At 52.2% G+C, this 17,697-nt stretch overlaps 7 protein-coding genes across 7 annotated transcripts; 3 read left to right on the top strand and 4 right to left on the bottom strand.

Moving 5' to 3' along the window:
* Positions 1–216: 216 nt before the first annotated feature.
* NEUTE1DRAFT_128345 (deoxyribose-phosphate aldolase) lies at positions 217–1,238 on the bottom strand (the record flags this gene model as incomplete). The annotated part of the gene is made up of 1 exon (XM_009850813.1): positions 217–1,238. The coding sequence occupies one exon, from the start codon at positions 1,236–1,238 to the stop codon at positions 441–443; it is 798 nt and encodes a 265-aa protein (XP_009849115.1).
* A 562-nt stretch (positions 1,239–1,800) lies between these two features.
* On the top strand, positions 1,801–2,786 carry NEUTE1DRAFT_78236 (uncharacterized protein; the record flags this gene model as incomplete). The annotated part of the gene is made up of 1 exon (XM_009850814.1): positions 1,801–2,786. The coding sequence occupies one exon, from the start codon at positions 1,896–1,898 to the stop codon at positions 2,688–2,690; it is 795 nt and encodes a 264-aa protein (XP_009849116.1).
* Positions 2,787–3,037: 251 nt separating this feature from the next.
* Positions 3,038–4,261, bottom strand: NEUTE1DRAFT_78239 (uncharacterized protein; the record flags this gene model as incomplete). Its single annotated transcript, XM_009850815.1, has 2 exons — positions 3,038–4,010; positions 4,216–4,261. 2 exons carry the CDS (start codon positions 4,259–4,261, stop codon positions 3,106–3,108), a joined length of 951 nt encoding a protein of 316 aa, XP_009849117.1.
* A 3,241-nt stretch (positions 4,262–7,502) lies between these two features.
* On the top strand, positions 7,503–9,770 carry NEUTE1DRAFT_78242 (aspartate aminotransferase; the record flags this gene model as incomplete). The annotated part of the gene is made up of 3 exons (XM_009850816.1): positions 7,503–7,802; positions 7,881–7,940; positions 8,268–9,770. 3 exons carry the CDS (start codon positions 7,503–7,505, stop codon positions 9,354–9,356), a joined length of 1,449 nt encoding a protein of 482 aa, XP_009849118.1.
* Positions 9,771–11,366: 1,596 nt separating this feature from the next.
* On the bottom strand, positions 11,367–12,101 carry NEUTE1DRAFT_99007 (uncharacterized protein; the record flags this gene model as incomplete). Its single annotated transcript, XM_009850817.1, has 2 exons — positions 11,367–11,685; positions 11,848–12,101. 2 exons carry the CDS (start codon positions 12,099–12,101, stop codon positions 11,367–11,369), a joined length of 573 nt encoding a protein of 190 aa, XP_009849119.1.
* A 743-nt stretch (positions 12,102–12,844) lies between these two features.
* On the bottom strand, positions 12,845–14,138 carry NEUTE1DRAFT_78243 (uncharacterized protein; the record flags this gene model as incomplete). The annotated part of the gene is made up of 3 exons (XM_009850818.1): positions 12,845–13,108; positions 13,168–13,883; positions 13,945–14,138. The coding sequence occupies 3 exons, from the start codon at positions 14,056–14,058 to the stop codon at positions 12,868–12,870; spliced, it is 1,071 nt and encodes a 356-aa protein (XP_009849120.1).
* Positions 14,139–15,402: 1,264 nt separating this feature from the next.
* On the top strand, positions 15,403–17,432 carry NEUTE1DRAFT_120742 (uncharacterized protein; the record flags this gene model as incomplete). The annotated part of the gene is made up of 1 exon (XM_009850819.1): positions 15,403–17,432. The coding sequence occupies one exon, from the start codon at positions 15,403–15,405 to the stop codon at positions 17,290–17,292; it is 1,890 nt and encodes a 629-aa protein (XP_009849121.1).
* Between the last annotated feature and the right edge of the window lie 265 nt (positions 17,433–17,697).

Consider the following 17,697-nt stretch of genomic DNA (forward strand, 5'->3'; position numbering starts at 1 on the left):
CTCGACACCCAAATAGTGTACCTAACAACTGAATGGATCTGGCGTCAGCTTTTATGTCGTTCGTTCTAGTCGTTGAGTGGATCCTACAAGCAAGCAGACGACTAATACCGGCTGATGAATAAATAGTCCCTCCACAGCGGGATCCGTTGCATGTATTTCGCAGCTAAATGGAAGTGGAAAGCAATTTCTACTTGAAATACAAGTTTACGTATGTACACACACAAATATCATATATATATATTTTGTGAGAACCTATATATAACGATCTCTGCGTGTTCAAGCTCGCTCTATCTACCGACCCTACTCTGAACTAGCTGACCCGCACAAACACTGCCAACATCATAGACGTGACCACAAGCACCCGCAGCAGCCTCGCCTGCGCAACCTTACGTGTGCGCCACATATGCGAGTCCCCCGAGCTACAGTCACCCAACACCTCTCTAGTATCCTCCCAATGATGAGTCGGCCATGGGCTTGAAGTGGACGCGCGATGGCTCGTCCGTAATGCCCCTCGACGCCGCCTCTTCCATGATCGCCACAGTAGCAGTCGCTCCGATCCGAGTGACGCCGAGCGACATAACATGTAGCACATCGTCCAGTGTGCGAACGCCACCAGCTGCCTTCACTTGAACCTCAGGCTTGGAATGCTGTCTCATCAGCTTCAGATGCGGGACAGTAGCCCCCGCATATGTATACAGTCCGTTCGACTGCTTGACGAAGCCGTACCCAGTTGACGTCTTGATAAAGGCAACGCCAACGTCAGAGCAGATCTGGCACAGCCGGATGATATGACGCTCCTCGAGATAGTCGTTTTCGAATATGACCTTGAGGATGGCACCGTGCTGCACAACGGCTTCGTTGATCTGCTTGATCTCGTCAGCCACGTACTGCCAGTCGCCGCCCAGGGCCTTGCCGATGTTGATGACCATGTCTATCTCTTTGCCGCCCTCCGATGCAGCTCTGGTAGCCTCAAAGACTTTGACTTCAGTGGTGCTGTTGCCATGCGGGAAGCCAACGACGGGGCAGACTAGGACGTCCGATCCGGCCAACGCTTCTTTCGCCCGCGATATGAGGTAAGGCTTCACGCACGCTGTAGCAACGCCATACTTTTTCGCGATTTCGAGGCCAGCGTCGATGTCAGCATCGGTCATGGTCGGATGCAGCAGCGAGTGGTCGATCATCTTGGCGACGTCCTTCAGAGTGACAAAAATGGAATTGGGGGAAGTGGTGTCGGCCATGGTCGCGGGGGAGAGGAATAGATTGTAGAAGCGAGAGGGTTCTCTGGACGCCAGGTTTGTAATCTGGAAAAAAAAGGCAAGTATGATTGATAGGGATTGGGACTCAGGATATCGGTGTCGTTTACAGAACGAACGAACCTAGACTTATATACTCCAAGCCCAAGTCTTTGTTCCGCCCAGATCACATCACACTCCTCCGACGCAAAAGCCATCCCGGTGGCTGTTTCTTCGTCCTGTGATCGCAAGGTCCGGCGGAACTGTATACTATGATGTTGTGGGTAAGTTGAGACCCGTGGGCCAGGTCGTTGAACACATTGTGCAGTAGTGCCCACGAAGCTTTGGCTGTGGTGTTTCGTACAAGGTACCTGACAAGTCGACGCTAAGCCGATTGCAGTATACACTTCCACCGGAACTTGCGATCACAGCGTCGACGCCCGCTCCGGCACACCGGACATCGGACGCCACCAATCGGAACACCAGTCGACTCGGATCGTTCCTCGTCCCGACTGCGTTGAGCGTGGCAACTCATACGCCGACAATCGCAGCACACCAACCAGCACATACGGACTTGGGCATACTGGCTACGTACAAAATCGCCTAGGCCCCTTCCGCCATGTAGAATTTCATCGCTGCCAACGTTGCTGCCGTTGTCTCAAGATGGATGATGATATTTCAGCAGACGTCAATATCCTATCACAGTATCTGTCTAGACCGGATGTCGCCTCTCTCTCGTCTGTCGGACAGGTAGATTGCATCGTGCTATGCGTCAGCTCCGTCCTGTACAGCGCCCAAACAGTCTTCGACACCCTCGTGCAGCAGCCTAGCCTCACCAAAACCCTTGTGCTTTGCGGCGGCCTTGGCCACTCAACCGAGCTCGTACACAAGGCCGTCGCCCTTCACCCGACATTCAAGAGCATAGCTGCCGAGATCTGTGGGCTGCCCGAAGCCCAAGTCCTCTATGCTATCTGGAACTCGTTCTACGCAAGCCAGGTCGACCCCAGCGCTGCACCTCGAATCCTTATCGAAGATCGCTCCACGACCTGCGCTACCAACGCGACGGAAGCACGCAAGCTGCTCGAAGCAAGCGCGCCGCGCTCCATTGTGGTGATTCAAGATCCGACCATGGTTCGACGGACGGTGGCATGCTTCGATCGTGTCTACTCGGACATGGCGCAGCCCCCGACAATTCTTGGCTGTCCGATCTTTGTTCCTCGCGTAAAGTGTGACGGCACTAGCGGGCAGCTGGCATACGAAACACCGCCGGTCAACGAAGCATTGATGTGGAAGATGGACCGTTTCTTGCAGCTGGTCATGGGCGAGATTCCGCGATTGAGAGATGACGAAAACGGCTACGGTCCCAAGGGCAATGGCTCCATCGTCCATGTGGATATTCCCGATGAGGTTGAGCAGGCTTACACGCGGCTTGCCGGCAAGATTGCGCACCGTAGATGAGAGTATTCGGTAGTGATTCGCCGGGTGTCCGAGATGAGCTCGTGCAGCCGCACATTAGGCTTATTTTGTATAGACGAAAAATGAGATAGAGTATCCAGAGTTCCTGAAACGCATCTGGTTGATACCAATCAGATTTCCTGCATGAAATTTGGTGGACTGGTGGTTGAGTAATAATTAAACCAACGTTGATGTATATTAATCACTTTTCGAACCACTAGTTATATGCGCGGAGTCTCCTAGGTAACATTGTGAAGCACCGAAAGTTATGAGGAGGTTCACGATTCAAGACATTGGTCAACATTACAATGTCTTCCAAACAGTTCTTCAACAAACAACGGAACGAAATCAAACAAAGCAACTCTATTACGCCAGCAGCCATGATATCTCAACAAAAACCAATGTTCACGAAACGAAATCAGTTATCAAACCCGCCCCATCCCTCATCTTCCTTCTCTACAGGCTTCTTATCATTCCCCGGTAGCCTGTCATCCGACAACGAGTCCTTGGACCGAACCCTTATCGCGGGGCTAACCGTGCGCTGCTCCAGTTCCTCGATCTTCTCGATGATCCGCTGCACAATCTTGAGCGCCTCTTCGTCGCTCTCAAAGTCCAGCATGCCAACCTTCTCGGCCTCGTCCACCCAGATATCCAGCACGTGGATCTTGAGTCCCGCAGGTATCTTCTTGGCGAGGAGGTGAAGCGGGTCCTTGTTTTCCTTCTTCTCGGTTTTCTCTTTCCTGAGGGATTCGTGTTGGGGCTTGGCATCTTCGTCGTCCTCGTCGGCTTCGGGTTCTTCTTCTTCTTCGGAATCGCTGTCCTCCTTGACGTCCTCGTCCAGCGCAAACGGCCACTCGGCAAGTATGTCGAGAACCTGATCGACTCTTTTGGCGTCCCACGCGCTCTTCTCCTTTCCGCTTCCCTTCTTCCCACCCTTTTTGGATTTGGTAGCAGTAGCAGCACTGACGTCCGCCTTCCCATCCTGCGCGCCCTTCATCCACCTAAAGGAAGCACCCACCACCCGTCTGACCAGCAACAAAAACTTTTCCATGCGCAGCACGTCGATCGACGTCCACTCGCGCGACATGGTCGCCCAGAAACCCCTGAGCCAGGGGACGACGGACTCCCGAGGGAGGATGTAGATGAGATCGGCGAGCTCCTGGGCAAGGGTCTGCTGGGGGATGGCGCGGTCGCACATCCACATGGCGTAGAAGAGACCCTTCCACAGCTTGAGAATGTCGATGGGCGAGAGCGTGGTGGCAATGTGCTTGGCGGAGAGGAAGGTGTGTAGGGAGGCGAGGGCCGATTTGCGGATTTTGCTGTCTATGGAGAAGGAGGAAATGTCAGTGATGGAGGGCTTATCGACTGGGAATTGGGTAGACATTTGGAGTTTAGATGAAACGTGATTGAAAATAGAAGTGGTAGTATTGTTAAGAGGTACAAGGTAAGTCGGTATCCCAAGTGATGATGTAGCTTGTACTTCAATCACATGGCAGTGTATGTACTGGAAAGTGGGATGCAAACGTACCGCTCGAGGCGAGGTTCTTGATGAATGGCATATTTTGCGACGCCATCTTGACTGGTTTTTTTGGTGTTTCCACTCAACTCGATTGTTTCGACTGTTTCGTTGTGTTGTAGTAGGGCCAAAACGCAAATTGGGTATACGCTGTGTAAAAAGACGAAGTACTGGGATCGGTTTCCTAGAGGCGACGAGATGCTGCTGCAGGCCGGGCTGGAGATGATGGTGGATGGAGTTCAAGCCGATTGAAACGAAATCTTGTCCGCCCGGCAGAAAAAACTGGTGGACCAAGCTTCCGAGAGTTGACAATTGGAGATAAGCAGCTGATAAGACTTCGCGGCAGGCATTTGGCTTGTCCAGCTATCGCCAAGATGCGGGGAGTTATGCGCTCGCTATGTGATTGGTGCATGCTAGTAATTGTGGATTCGGCTATGATCAGCAGGAACCCGACAGCAGTCGAATTCCATCCCGGCCGCACCCGTTCCCCAGCAACCTCTGCGGTGGTCACAGGTGACAGCCGAGTCGATGCCGGCAGCGTGAGGCATGGCATTCAGTCACCAGCGACATCGTCGGCAGGACGGAAGGTGCATCACGAAATTTCGATGGTCCGTCCATGTAGAATTCGGCTCCATCCATTCTCCTCCGTCCCGCTTCCCCGCCTTGCCCGCCCATCCGCATTCCGCTATCGATTCGGGATCTCCTTCTTCCCGCTGGCTGTTTCCCCTGATCCCCATACTCTCCCCTAACTTGGCATCCATGCCACTCTGTCCGGACTTCTTCTGGAATCCTGCTTCTTTTGTCCAGGCACCGGGCCTAACGACATCCTCACCGCATCAGCTGTCATGTGGTCCAGAGACTGTGATTTCATTGAAGGATTTACTTTGAAAAAACTGGCGGTCTTGCTAGTCACTTTGATACGCTCAAACACTCAATTTTTCTCAGCCCTGCAAACGGTCATGTGAACTTGGTGTTATCTTTGTCTAGTGTAGTGTCTAGAGGTACCTAGTGTAGGTAGTGTAGATAACGTATACCGGCGGGCCGTCAAGCCTATCAGATTCACCGTGACATGAAGTCCGGCAGCCATCCAGACTCGAGAGTAGTGTATCTTTTATGGGGAGGTTAGCACCAAAGAGGAAGCTTGCGCCTGGCCAGAAAGCAAGTGAAAATCTTCGGACTTTCTTCGTTCAGTTGGGGGAAGCAAAAGGGGAACTGAGGACCAACCAGTGTCGTACTCCGACCACAGAGGAAGAACCTAGCTGTCAGGGCTGTGAACCGTTGACCAATGCAACAAAAACAGGATCCAGTGACAGTCAGGGGTAGATCTACGCCCTAACCCCGCGGAGACCATTGGGCCTTTACCCCGGATTGCGTTCTGTCTGGGGCGGGGAAGGGAGAAGAGCTGGAAAAAGAGACATGTGACAAAAAGGAAGGAAGCGCGGGGACGTATCTAACATGTACCATCTTATTGGCGCGCTTACGCAGGTGAAAATGCGCCTTGAACATGCCACCTCATCTGAGTCGTATCTAAACGATAAAATAAACTCGCTCAAGCATGTAATCTCTAGATGTGTTTGACCTATCTAACGATTTGGCGTCCCTTGTAGTTTTGACTATCGGGGTTGATACGGAGTCACACTAAATGGTTATCTTAACGATACCTTGAGGTACTTTATCTGATATGAGATTGTCGTCTTGTGGTTGGAATCGGAACTTTTAGGGGAAACATCCAAAACCAGCGCTTTCGACGATATCAGCTTGGTTAGTGGAGCGGTTATCACTTCGGATCCTAATACAGGAATTTCCTACAGCTTCCGACAACCCTGGTTTGCTTCCAGGATCGAGTTCTTTTCGGACATTTTGACCGTCGTGAATCGCTTCATTGTTTTTCTCTAGTCCACGGCCAGATCAAGGTACCAGACGATTGTCCGGTCCCAAAATAGCCGATTCCCGTCGGGAGAAGCCCGCTCCAGCAAGCAGCTCCACAGGTATCTCACACGTGCCAAGCACAGCCTGTAAAATCGCAAATGTTGGTCTCCACAGGGCACAGGCAGTGGGACGGGACGCCGCCCATGTCCCCGCCATGCTGCAAGTGCTGCAAGTGCTGCAAGCTCTTTTGTGCAGTGAAGGCCTTCCGCATTCGGCCTCGAGGCTCTGTGTGCCTTGCTTGGCGTCTGGGCAGTGGAAACTGTGACTGTCTCTGACCTGTCGAAATATTCATCATTTGCCCCCTGGCATGACGATGCATGGAAACTTGGGGTCAATGACAAAGATTAACTCACCGTCTCCCTATTATGGATCTGAGAAACCATGCCTGACAGTTTCTTCAAGTCACAAGAACGGTCGGCAAATTTCACAAGGGCCGCAAGGGGAAGCTCAGCTATTTCAAATCCGAGCAAACTCCAGTGTCATTGGGTTCCAAGTGGACCAGATGGGGATCTTGGTGTGGACTGCAGTGGGTAGGGCATCCTCCAACACTTAGTCACGAATTGTGATTCCGTTTACTAGTCCGTCTGACTTACACGAGCCGTCTTCACGATGCTTCCGAGCGTTCCAGGATCGATCAAAATCCACGTTTATCCGTATAAGAACAAGGTATAACGCTAGATGGGCTGTCATGGCCGCGTTTCGGTGAGCAATTTCCGTCTTGGGAAGCTGTCAAGTGACGGCCCTTCTTATGCGATTCATGATGCCTCGGTCGCAAATCGGCCAGCCCTGTTATGGGTTCACATGCCGCCCTCAAGTGGCCTGTATACAACTGTGAATCTGACCTCATAGCAACACTGGTTCTCCAAGTACTTAAGGTCATATGTAGTCCTACGGGCTGGCTGTTTGCTCTGCTTGTTCCCGTAGATTCCTCCCTTCCCATGTAAACTGTGTCGTTATCCTACTAGTACGGCATTACACAACAACCTACCCAAAAGACCAATCGCACAGTCCGTATTGGTCACGACTTGCAAACTTGAACCAAGAGAGTGCTACGATCCCCAACTTCTAGCCAGCAAGATACCAGCCATCTTCCCCGCCCTTCCGTACAGGCTGAAGAGCTAAAAAGAGAACCGCTTACGGACCGCTGGAACCTCCTTGCTCGATCCGAACTTCTGGCTAGATCCGACCGAGTCCGCTGACTGTAACCCCCCGAAACTTTGGCCTGTCCAAATCCCCGTCCGTTGTCGGTGTACCCAGACAGCGGTTTGCAAGGCTGCATCAAATCAACCGAAGAGAGTCCGTTCCAGGCCTCGCCGCAAAGAATTTTGACATACCTCTCCCGAAACCGCCTCAGATACAAAACAGACAAGATGGCGCCTGCCTCGACTTTATTGCGCGCTGCCGCTCCCGCTCCTCACGCCCACACTTCCTTCCCCTCCCACCACACACCAACGTCATCGTCAAATCGCACAACCATCACCAACACCAACCCTAGTGCCAACTCCACCTCTTCTACTCCCCTCCACCGAATCCAGACCATCGCCAAACACATGGCGCTGCCACAAACAACAAGTTTCCCCGCCGAGGTGGTACCTCAAGCTCCCGAGGATCCTCTCTTTGGGTTGGCGAGAGCGTTCAAGGCGGACCCAAGTCCCCAAAAAGTTGATTTGGTATGTTGCTTTCTCACGGCCACCCACATGCGCCGTGTGGTGCAAATAACACAGCAATTGCTAATTTGCTGTTTCCAGGGCATCGGCGCGTACAGAGATGAGAATGCGAAGCCGTGGGTATTACCAGTTGTCAAGAAGGTGAGTGTCGCTTTATGTTTATTTCCATTTCATCTGGCCATGCGGCACACTGGAGTCCCCGTCACTGCAGTTCCATCGCGAGGGCCTCAAGAGCCTCACTGTGTCAATCCGGGGAAGCCTGTAGGCGATTGCCCTGGGCGGGATAGGGTAGCCCCTGGAGCTAGGCACCTCGTGCGGCCTACAGAACCCCTCCCTAAGAGCCCCCCTTCCACCTTCCAGGGGCACTTACAGCTCTCCCTGCACTGTCGCCATAGTGACCATCGAGAAGAAGCCATCAAGATGCAGCAAACAGAACGCTAGGTAACTAATTACTTGCCCACAAAACAGGCGGATGAAATCATACGAAATGACCCTGAAGCCAACCACGAATACCTCCCCATCGCCGGTCTCGCTTCCCTAACCAGCAAAGCCGCCGAGCTCGTTGTCGGTGCCTCTGCTCCCGCCATCGCCGAGGGGCGCGTCGCCTCGATCCAGACCATCTCCGGCACTGGCGCCTGCCATCTCGGCGGTCTCTTCCTCTCGCGCTTCTACAACCCGTACGGCGACGCCTCCAAGAAGCCCACCGTCTACCTCAGCAATCCAACATGGGCCAACCACAACCAAATCTTCTCCAACGTCGGCCTCCCCATCGCCCAGTACCCTTACTTCGACCAGAAGACCAAGGGCCTCGACATTGACGGCATGAAGAAGGCCCTCTCTGACGCCCCCGAGCGCTCTATCATCCTCCTCCACGCCTGCGCCCACAACCCCACCGGCGTCGACCCTACGCTCGCCCAGTGGCGCGAGATCGCCGAGATCATGGCCGCGAAGGGCCACTTCCCCTTCTTCGACACCGCCTACCAGGGTTTCGCTTCGGGCGACCTCGACCGGGACGCCTCCGCCATCCGGCTCTTCGTCGAGCTCGGTTTCGAGCTCGTAGTCGCACAGTCCTTCGCCAAGAACTTTGGTCTCTACGGGCAACGCGCTGGCTGCTTCCACTTCATCTCCGCTCCTTCGCCGGACGCTGCGTCCATAACCACCCGCGTGGCCTCGCAGCTCACCCTACTCCAGCGCTCCGAGATTTCCAACCCGCCCATCTACGGCGCCAAGGTGGCTTCGATCGTACTCAACGACCCCGCGCTCTTCGCCGAGTGGAAGGAGAACCTGCGCACCATGTCGGGTCGCATCATCGACATGAGGAAAGCTCTGCGGGCAAAGCTCGAGGAGCTTGGCACCCCGGGACCGTGGAACCACATTACCGACCAAATCGGCATGTTCTCATTTACCGGGTTGAACGAGAAGCAAGTGGCTAAGCTCAGGGAGGAATTCCACATCTACATGACCAAGAATGGCCGCATCAGCATGGCCGGTCTAAATACAAAGAACGTAGAGTACGTTGCCAGGGCGGTGGACAAGGTTGTCAGGGAGGTGCAATAGAGGATGCCTCACTCTTTGCTTTCCTTTCTGATCTAGGTCTTTACTGTTTCTCGGTCATTTCTCTTACTCTTTCTTGTTCCCTGCTATTCCCTTTTTGTTGACGAATAAGCGGTTATCGGGTGGTGATGCTGTATGTCTGAATGGGGATTAGCAAGATTACAGCGATCCTCTCTTATCATCAGTAGTACCGGGTTTATTTGCTGGTCTGTTATTGGGGTTTTATATGGTAACGAGGTCGAGGCCTAAGATGCCTCCCCCATGGGTACTACTTGCTGCTGAATGGATGGGAACAGCAATGGGGAAAACTACCTATCGATGGGGAAAACATTGATGGGATAGAGGCGCACACTAATTCACGTGCGCGAATGGTTAATCAAAAATACTTGTTCTCTTTGTTTGGTCCTTGCTGGACTTTCCGAATCCCCCAAACGCTTGTCCCTTTTCTTCCAATTTTCCTTGTGTGATGATCTGCGTGATGGAAGTGACTGGTAAAGCGTTTGGGGTTCCACTCAGCCAGCCCCTGATAGAACGTAAACAAAATGCACTCGACGATATCCACAACTGAGAACGGGGCAGGTATTACCACCATAGCGCGGTCCATCTGGGTGGTAGAAAAAGGATCTCCAGGGATAGTCCAGTAGATTTACAAAGCTCCAACGAAGTTGTCATGATTTTGCATTGAAACTTACCTCTATCCATGGATCAGTTCTATCCTGCAGTATCAACACTTAGGGATATTCTTATCAAGTAAGATGACCTCGATGACAGTCCTTTCATTCAATGAGTTTCTGATAGCAATATCTTGCTTGACGGATTCTTTTCAAGAACATTTCCAAAGGAGGTGATTTTGCTAAAGTAATCTGGGTATCTTGGTCTTAGAAAGGGGTATAAGGTCATCCTGGAGAGATGGTCTTGCCGTCTTAAGCTGATAATCGTCCTGAAATGTATTTTACAGTTACGAGAACTTCATATCCTGAGGATCATTTACTAAAAACTAGATGACGCTCTATGGGCATGATCATCGCTTCTTAATCTATACTGCATACACTGCCTCTACACGTCTAGTAAGTGTAGAGGACTGGCTGATCTGTCTAAACTGACATGGTAATCTCCACCGAACACAATTGTGTACCGGTCTGATAACTCTGTACATACACGTAGAACCTCTTCACTTTCGTCTATCTGCTCTAGCTACTCTGTCCTGGAATAGGACAGCCAGGTGCCGTATTCACAGCATCCATGTTCGACTATTGACCAAGCAGATATCGTTCTTGCACAAGACGGTTTCGTGCCAATGAAGCACATTCAGTTGACCCTGATGGAATGCTTTGGTAACTGTTTTGTTTTTGCGTGCCCAATCCTGGAACTGCCTATACGGATATCTCTTAGCCTCGGAAACACAGAATGACCAGACAATGTTGTCAAGTATTTGATACGGTAATAGACTGTATCTAATGTGCTGCACAAAATCCGCTGTTATCGCTTGCGACTTGATACCATACCCCCTCAGTAAGTCATCACCAACCCCAAGGCATACATCGGCTATCCTGCAGCGTCTGCCGCCTTTTCGTTTACTTTTCCACCTTGTAACCCATCCGCAATCCCTTCCGCCCAGTGAGTGACTTCTCCATCCCTCAGACTGTCGTGACACAAAGATTCAACTACTCCTCACTAACCCGTCGTGTTTTCATCGGTCATGTAGCCCATCTACCCGGATACCATACCCCCAACACGCTCCATAGTTGAAAGGATCCACGTCGGGTACTTTAATGATCATGCTGCTGTATATGTTAGCGAGATTCCGAGGACGACACGAGAGAAACTTTGTGAGGTATTAGAACAGGGGAGGAAGTTCAATGACCGCAGCAAATGAGACAGGGTCACTTGTCAACTGTCCTCTTGCTCGATACAGGAACGTGGGCCCCCATCACCATGTGAGGGTAGACAACATCGCTTGATTCAACGTGTACTGTGTCTGTCTGTGATTTAATGACATCAACTTACTGATAATCAGTTGTCGAATCTCTCGTCCGGTCCTTCACGAAAAATCACTCGAAGGTGATTCCCGGGGCGGTTATTGATTTTAATATCAAAAAACAGCCTCTTGCCTTTGGCCTCCCAACGCCAGAACAAGCCGTCCGGACAGAGCCATTGCAGCGCCGCACCATGCCGTGGCCCTTCGACAAACCCTGCACCTGTGATCTGGCCAAGGTCAAACGACAAGAGTTCGTCGATTCTCTCTGTGCTCTCTTGGTCAAAATCATTGAAAACAAGATCTTTGACGGATCTAAATAGTTGATAGCCGAACTGAAGCGTGGGTTTGATCAACCTGATAAAGAGTGGATAGCATGGGAATATCCCAAGACGGGGATAGCCGGAGCAGGGGGGGCATGGGATTATGTCTCTTAGATTGTGATATTGAGTATGACGTTCAGGGCGATCTCGATTTCCCCGAATTCTGTCGTCAATTGCCAGCTCGGTCCGAAGTAACGCGTTGAAAAATATCTGTTCAAGGAGCTGGATGTCCGGGTTCTCTACTTGGACGCGCGCGCGTAGGGAAAGGTAGCTTGTAGTTACCGGAAAGCTGAAATTGTCCACTGTTGCAAATAGGTAGAACGCCAGAACCTGAGCGGCAGTGAAGAAAGCAGTGCCGGCTACTTTCGATGATGGTGGCCATGCAAACGCACCATTTACCGTCGAGAATACATGGTGGACGATGTTTGAGGATAATTGACCAAGCGACATGTTGAACGGGGATGTCGACACAACCGTTGTGGGAAGTTGAACAAAGAGATAAGCCTGGCCTTCTCGTAGAAGCAACACGTGCGTAGGCGGTCAGGAGTAGAGTTTCGATAATGACGAGGGTATCACATTCGTGGGCACCTGCTTGCAATCGGTCAGCTTTTGGTCGGTAGAGATTATGTTGGAAGACACCTACAGGTGCCTTTCACTTCCGTTCAGGGTACTCCGAATGTTGGGGTCAATATTCCGAAGAACTTGATGTACCACAGCAGGCAATTTGACGGCGGCGGCAGCGTAATGGCAAACAATACCCAAAACGGAGGATAAAAGGAAACTCGGATGAGGAAAAGCCAATGAGTCCCGATATAACAAGCGTTACTGGTACTGGTGATGATGATGGTGCCGATATTGACGTGTATTCTAGATGGTCCTTGTGATATTTGACCAAGTCGCAGCTGGCAAAATTTGATGGAGGGGAAGAAGACATGATTTGCCCGACCAAGATGATGATTACAAGGCTGGCAGGCATCGAGGAAGGAGGGGGACATCGATGTGGTTTTTGGTGATGACAATACGAGAAGTTCTTGCACTTTGCAGGTCCAGGGTACAATAAACTAGATGCAACAACCGACGAGACAGCCGAGTTTGACGCAGAAGGATGCGATCAGTGGGAGAAGGATCGTTGGAGTAATAGTAGCAAGTGGCTAATCTGCCTCAATTTTGTTCAAGCGCTTGCCGCCTATAATGCGAATTGCGGACGCCAACGATCTTAAATGATCAAATCCCATACAACAAGGAAGGCGCAGAGCCCCGTAGCAGCGAAGAAGGTATACCGAGCTGGACTGGCCCTGTTAGTGCTCTTCTTGAGCTCCTTGTTACCCCTGTCGACGCCCTCGGTGGTCTCGAAAGACTCGGCAACAAGCTGGTCAATATGGGCCGATTGAGTTGTGAGATTGCTGACCAGCATATTTTGCAGTTCGGAAATCTCGAGCAGTGATTGTTCGGCGGCCCTGTGACACAATTAGTCCCTGGTGTGGACCTCGAAAATCGTCCTAGACATGTTCCATACCTGACTTTGTCCAGCGTGCTCTCAAAGTGCTTCACCATATCCTGATTCCCCTTTTCGAACATTTGTATTTGTTCATCCGTCAGGTCTTGTGTAGGCACCGCCGATTTTCTCTCATACTCATCCACAGGCAGGTGAGACGTGTTCCCCTGGACCACGCTTCCGGACCGCCTCCGTGAGCCAAAGTGATTTCCAGTATCCAATCCAGTACTGCTCCTTGCCTTGGCCAACACGCTCCTATTCTTTTCCATCTCCCGCGTCAGCCTGGTCTCCATCATGGCCTGCTGCGTTCTTGCTGTCTCCTGCAGGCGTTGCCTTAGGTACCAAATAACACTCTCGCGATGTGCGCCCAGCTGACGGGCAACGGCCTCGGCAGCAGCATGTTCTTTGCTCTTTGAGCTTCCTAGCGGGCCGCCGCCAGCAGCCCAGGACCCCAATGCGCCAAGGCCGCGGGCATACTTCTTCTGGATCAAGGCGGTCTCGGTGCTCTGGCGCAGCTGCTCGGCGTCCTCGAGGGCGCGAATGCGGGCATTGAGGTCGCGCAGCGTCGCTTTGGCATTGGCGTCGATTTCTTCGCGGTCACGATCGGTAAGGTAGACTGGCTGGGAGGAGCCGTTACGAGCCGAAGTGTGGAGGTGTGTCTTGCGCGGAGCGGCAGTCGAGAGGTAGGCTTGACGGAGATTGCGAAGCTCAGAGTGTAATTGGGCAACAAGAGAGGTCTGATAATGTACGTTAGGAATTTGTTCCAAGAGGGTGCCATGAGTGGGGGAAATGGCCTACGATTCTGTAAGCCTCCTTTAGGAACTCGTCGGCGGTATCAGTGGTAAAGGGTTTCGTGGGAGGTGCATCGTGGCCTTTGAGGAGCCCGTTGAAGGTGGAGGTGAGGTCCGCCATGATGTTTATTAAGGATTATGACTTATGTAGTGGTTATCTTGAGGGCCACCTTGTCGTCCAGGTCTCGAATCAGTGTCCGAGGCCATCAAGGTGTCACGATGTCAAAGGGAAAGTTGAACTTGGAGACGGGATGATCCCGTTGCTGCTGCCGCATGCTGTACGTAGTGTAGCTCAACGTGGCTGAAATGATGCCAAGCGATGACGGAGTGCATCGATCAGTGGCTGGTGCTTGGGGTTTGGATGCGATGTGGCTTTGGCATCCGGTCGGTGCCTGCCAAGCTCGCCAAGGTGCCAAGATGCCAAGATGCGCGCCCTGCCGTTGTGGAGCGTTTGTTGCCCCGACCGGAGCGGAAAGCGGCAAAAACGGCGCCGATGTCGTCCAACTCGGTGTTATTCTCGCCATTTCGGCAACCATAGTTTCTCCCTTTTTCCTGTTTTTTGTTTCCTTATCATCCACACCGAGAAGCTCGAATGGAGTTTGGACATCGAACATTGACGGAACCGATATCGGGTTGAAAAAAGTAGTAGCACAAAGCTACGTGGCTACGTACCTCTAATGATAGTTACGGGAGTTGTTCGTATCGAGGAATTCGGATGGTGATGAACGGACGTTGAGTTGATCTGTTGATCACGAGCACAGTGTAAGTAAACATGACATCTCCCTCGACATAGATTGTGTGCCCTCTAGTAGTGTAGGTCAAACTAACATTGCCCAAATTCATCTCTTCAAGCGCTCAACTGGTGATCGATCATCCTGGCTGGACTGGTAATAATGCCTGGTCAAAGCAAAAGACATAAACGTGATTCATCCGCTCTCTACGTCCAGCACAACTCGTTGGCCTCCGGACACTCTGACCTTCTGCCTGCCCTCTGTACACTATCTATTCTACAGTACGGATCGACGTGATTGGTCAAGTTGTTAGTGATAAGCTTAACCTCCTTCCTCTTCGGTCAAGCTTAACAATCCTCCATGATTCTTGTTTGTTCAAAGAAAGAGCCAACGGAAGCCAGACCCTGAGGTAAGGCCACCACCCCTTGCGAACTGGGGATACAAGTCATGCAATGAGCTCCGGAAATAAAAAGCCTTTCAAGTATCGCCGTCCAAGCGGCAGTTGGGATTTCTCGTATGACCATCTATTCCACCCCCCCCACTACCCTTCCTCTTTTTGTCCCTTTCAAATACCGATTGATGCTCGCCGCCAGATATCTTAGTGGCGGTGAGGTCACATCTCCAGCATAAGTAATTCTGGATTTTTCGTTTGCTACCGGTTACATAGAAGCATCGTACTTCTTTAATCCAACCTAAACAAAACCGCTCCTGGATCAAGACCGGAGCCACCCAACATGAGTGGTCCCCGTCCTTCATCTCCCTCCCCCACGGCCTCAGTAGGTCGAGCCGTCGACTCTTCAAAGTCACCACTGCAAGAGCAGCAGCAAACAAGAGCACCCGCCCAAGAAAAGGAGGACGGCATCACAGCAATATCACCCAGCAATGACACTACTACCTCCCGGCCGGGCCCCGTACCCGGCCCGAACCCGGACCCGGACCCGGACCTACACCCTTCAGACATCAACGCCTCCCAAGACCCCGAAGCCAGCCTCACCCGCCTCTCCTCCGGACCCGCCTACACTGTCTTTCCCCCCTCCACCCGCAAATGGATCGTAACCATGATCACCTTTGCCGGCTTCATCAGTCCCATGACCGCCAACATCTACTTTCCCGTTCTCGACGCTGTCGCTCACGACCTCAACGTCTCCATCAGTAAAGCCAACCTGACTTTGACAACCTACATGATCATGCAGGCCTTTTCCCCGACGCTCTACGGCGACTTTGGCGACGCGGCTGGTCGTAGACCGGCGTTCATTATTTCTTTTATCGTTTACATTTGCGCCAACTTGGGACTAGCGCTGCAAAAGAATTACGCGGCGCTGTTGGTGTTGAGGATGTTGCAGAGTTTTGGAAGTTCCGGGAGCTTGGCGCTCTGTTACGCAGTAGTGGCTGACGTCGCTGTTTCCGCCGAGAGGGGAAAATACATGGGTTTTGTTTCGGCGGGGATCAACATCGGTCCTTCTCTTTCGCCCGTCATCGGTGGCGTGATCGGGCAGTACCTGGGATGGCATGCCATCTTTTGGTTTTGTCTGATCTACACGGGGGTCTGGTTGGTGCCGTATGTTCTGTTGGTGCCGGAGACGTGCAGAAACGTGGTGGGCAATGGGTCGACGAAGCCGCAGGCGTGGTGGAATATGACGGTGGTGGATTATGTGAAGGGAAGGAGGAGGAGAAGACATCCCGGCTCCAAAGAGGAGGAGGAGGAGGCGAAACGGCAGGCCGAGAGGACGAGACCGAAGCTGAGGTTTCCGAATCCGTTCAATACCTTGAAGGTGGTTTTCAACCCGGACTTGGGTTTGCTGATTTCGTACGGAACAATGGTTTACCTGGTTTTTATCCTCATCTGCGCTACGCTAGGCACCCAGTTCGCCGATAGGTACGGGTATAACCAGCTGGAGACCGGTCTTTGCTATTTACCGTATGGCATCGGCTGCACCGTGGCCGCGGTCGTGCAAGGCAGGATCCTGGACTGGAACTACCGCCGTTTGGCCAAGAAGATGGGTATGACGATCGACTACAAGCGCGGCGACGACTTGTCCAAGTTTCCCATCGAGAGGGCCAGGCTGCAGCCTGTCATTCCCATCTTGGGAGTCGGTGTGGTAGCGACGATCGGGTACGCCTGGGCGCTGGAGACTACGACGCATGTAGCCGGCCCGTTGGTGTTGTTGTTCGTTGTCGGATTGTGTGTCACGGGCAGCTTCAGTCTAGTGAATACCCTGGTGGTGGACCTGTATCCGGAGGCGCCGGCGACGGCGGTGGCGGCAACGAACTTGGTCAGGTGCTTGTGCGGCGCAGGGGCGACGGCGTTTATCGAGGCCATGTTGCAGAAGATGGGCGTGGGCTGGACGTTTACGTTTTGGCCGCTGGTGCTGGTGGTGTTTAGTCCGATTATCTATCTGTTGATGGCGAGGGGACCGGGGTGGAGGGCGCAGAGGAAGGCGAGGTTTCAGAGGGAGAGGGAGAGGAGAGAGCAAAAGGAGAGATCGGCTAACGAGGAGAGTTTGGAAAGTTCGGATAACTCTTCAGCGAGTGTTGAGAAGACGGAGGAGGGTGATGGTGAGAAGAGGATGGTGGATGGGATATTCGTGACCGAAGCGAAGAAAGGGCAAGGCTTGAGCAGCTAGGTTCCCCTTTGTGGTGTTTTCGGTGTTGTGATATTTTGCCTTTATTCATGTTGAGTGTTTCCTTGTTGACCTTATCGCTCACGATGATGATACCACGTAACAAAGATAACTTATGGTCTTGGTGGATAGAAAGGGATTATCCATAGACGATGAATGCCACTAAATGATGGACGCGGAGGGGTCGTTAGGCAGATGAAGCATGAAGATACGCATATAGATTCGACGGGCAAGTGGCCATCGTCACCAACACCTATAGTGTCACCGTTATGATCAGTCTTAATGTCGTAATGCCAGATAGTTACCCATCAACATTGTTACTCTCTATATCTGAAAGTCACTGTCAGTGCAACATGTAGCTTAGCTCGGCAAGTGTCTTGCGACCTGCCATTGTCGACTTGGGATCCG

The sequence above is a fragment of the Neurospora tetrasperma genome, assembly GCF_000213175.1.
Source record: "Neurospora tetrasperma FGSC 2508 unplaced genomic scaffold NEUTE1scaffold_2, whole genome shotgun sequence".
NCBI lineage: Eukaryota > Fungi > Ascomycota > Sordariomycetes > Sordariales > Sordariaceae > Neurospora > Neurospora tetrasperma.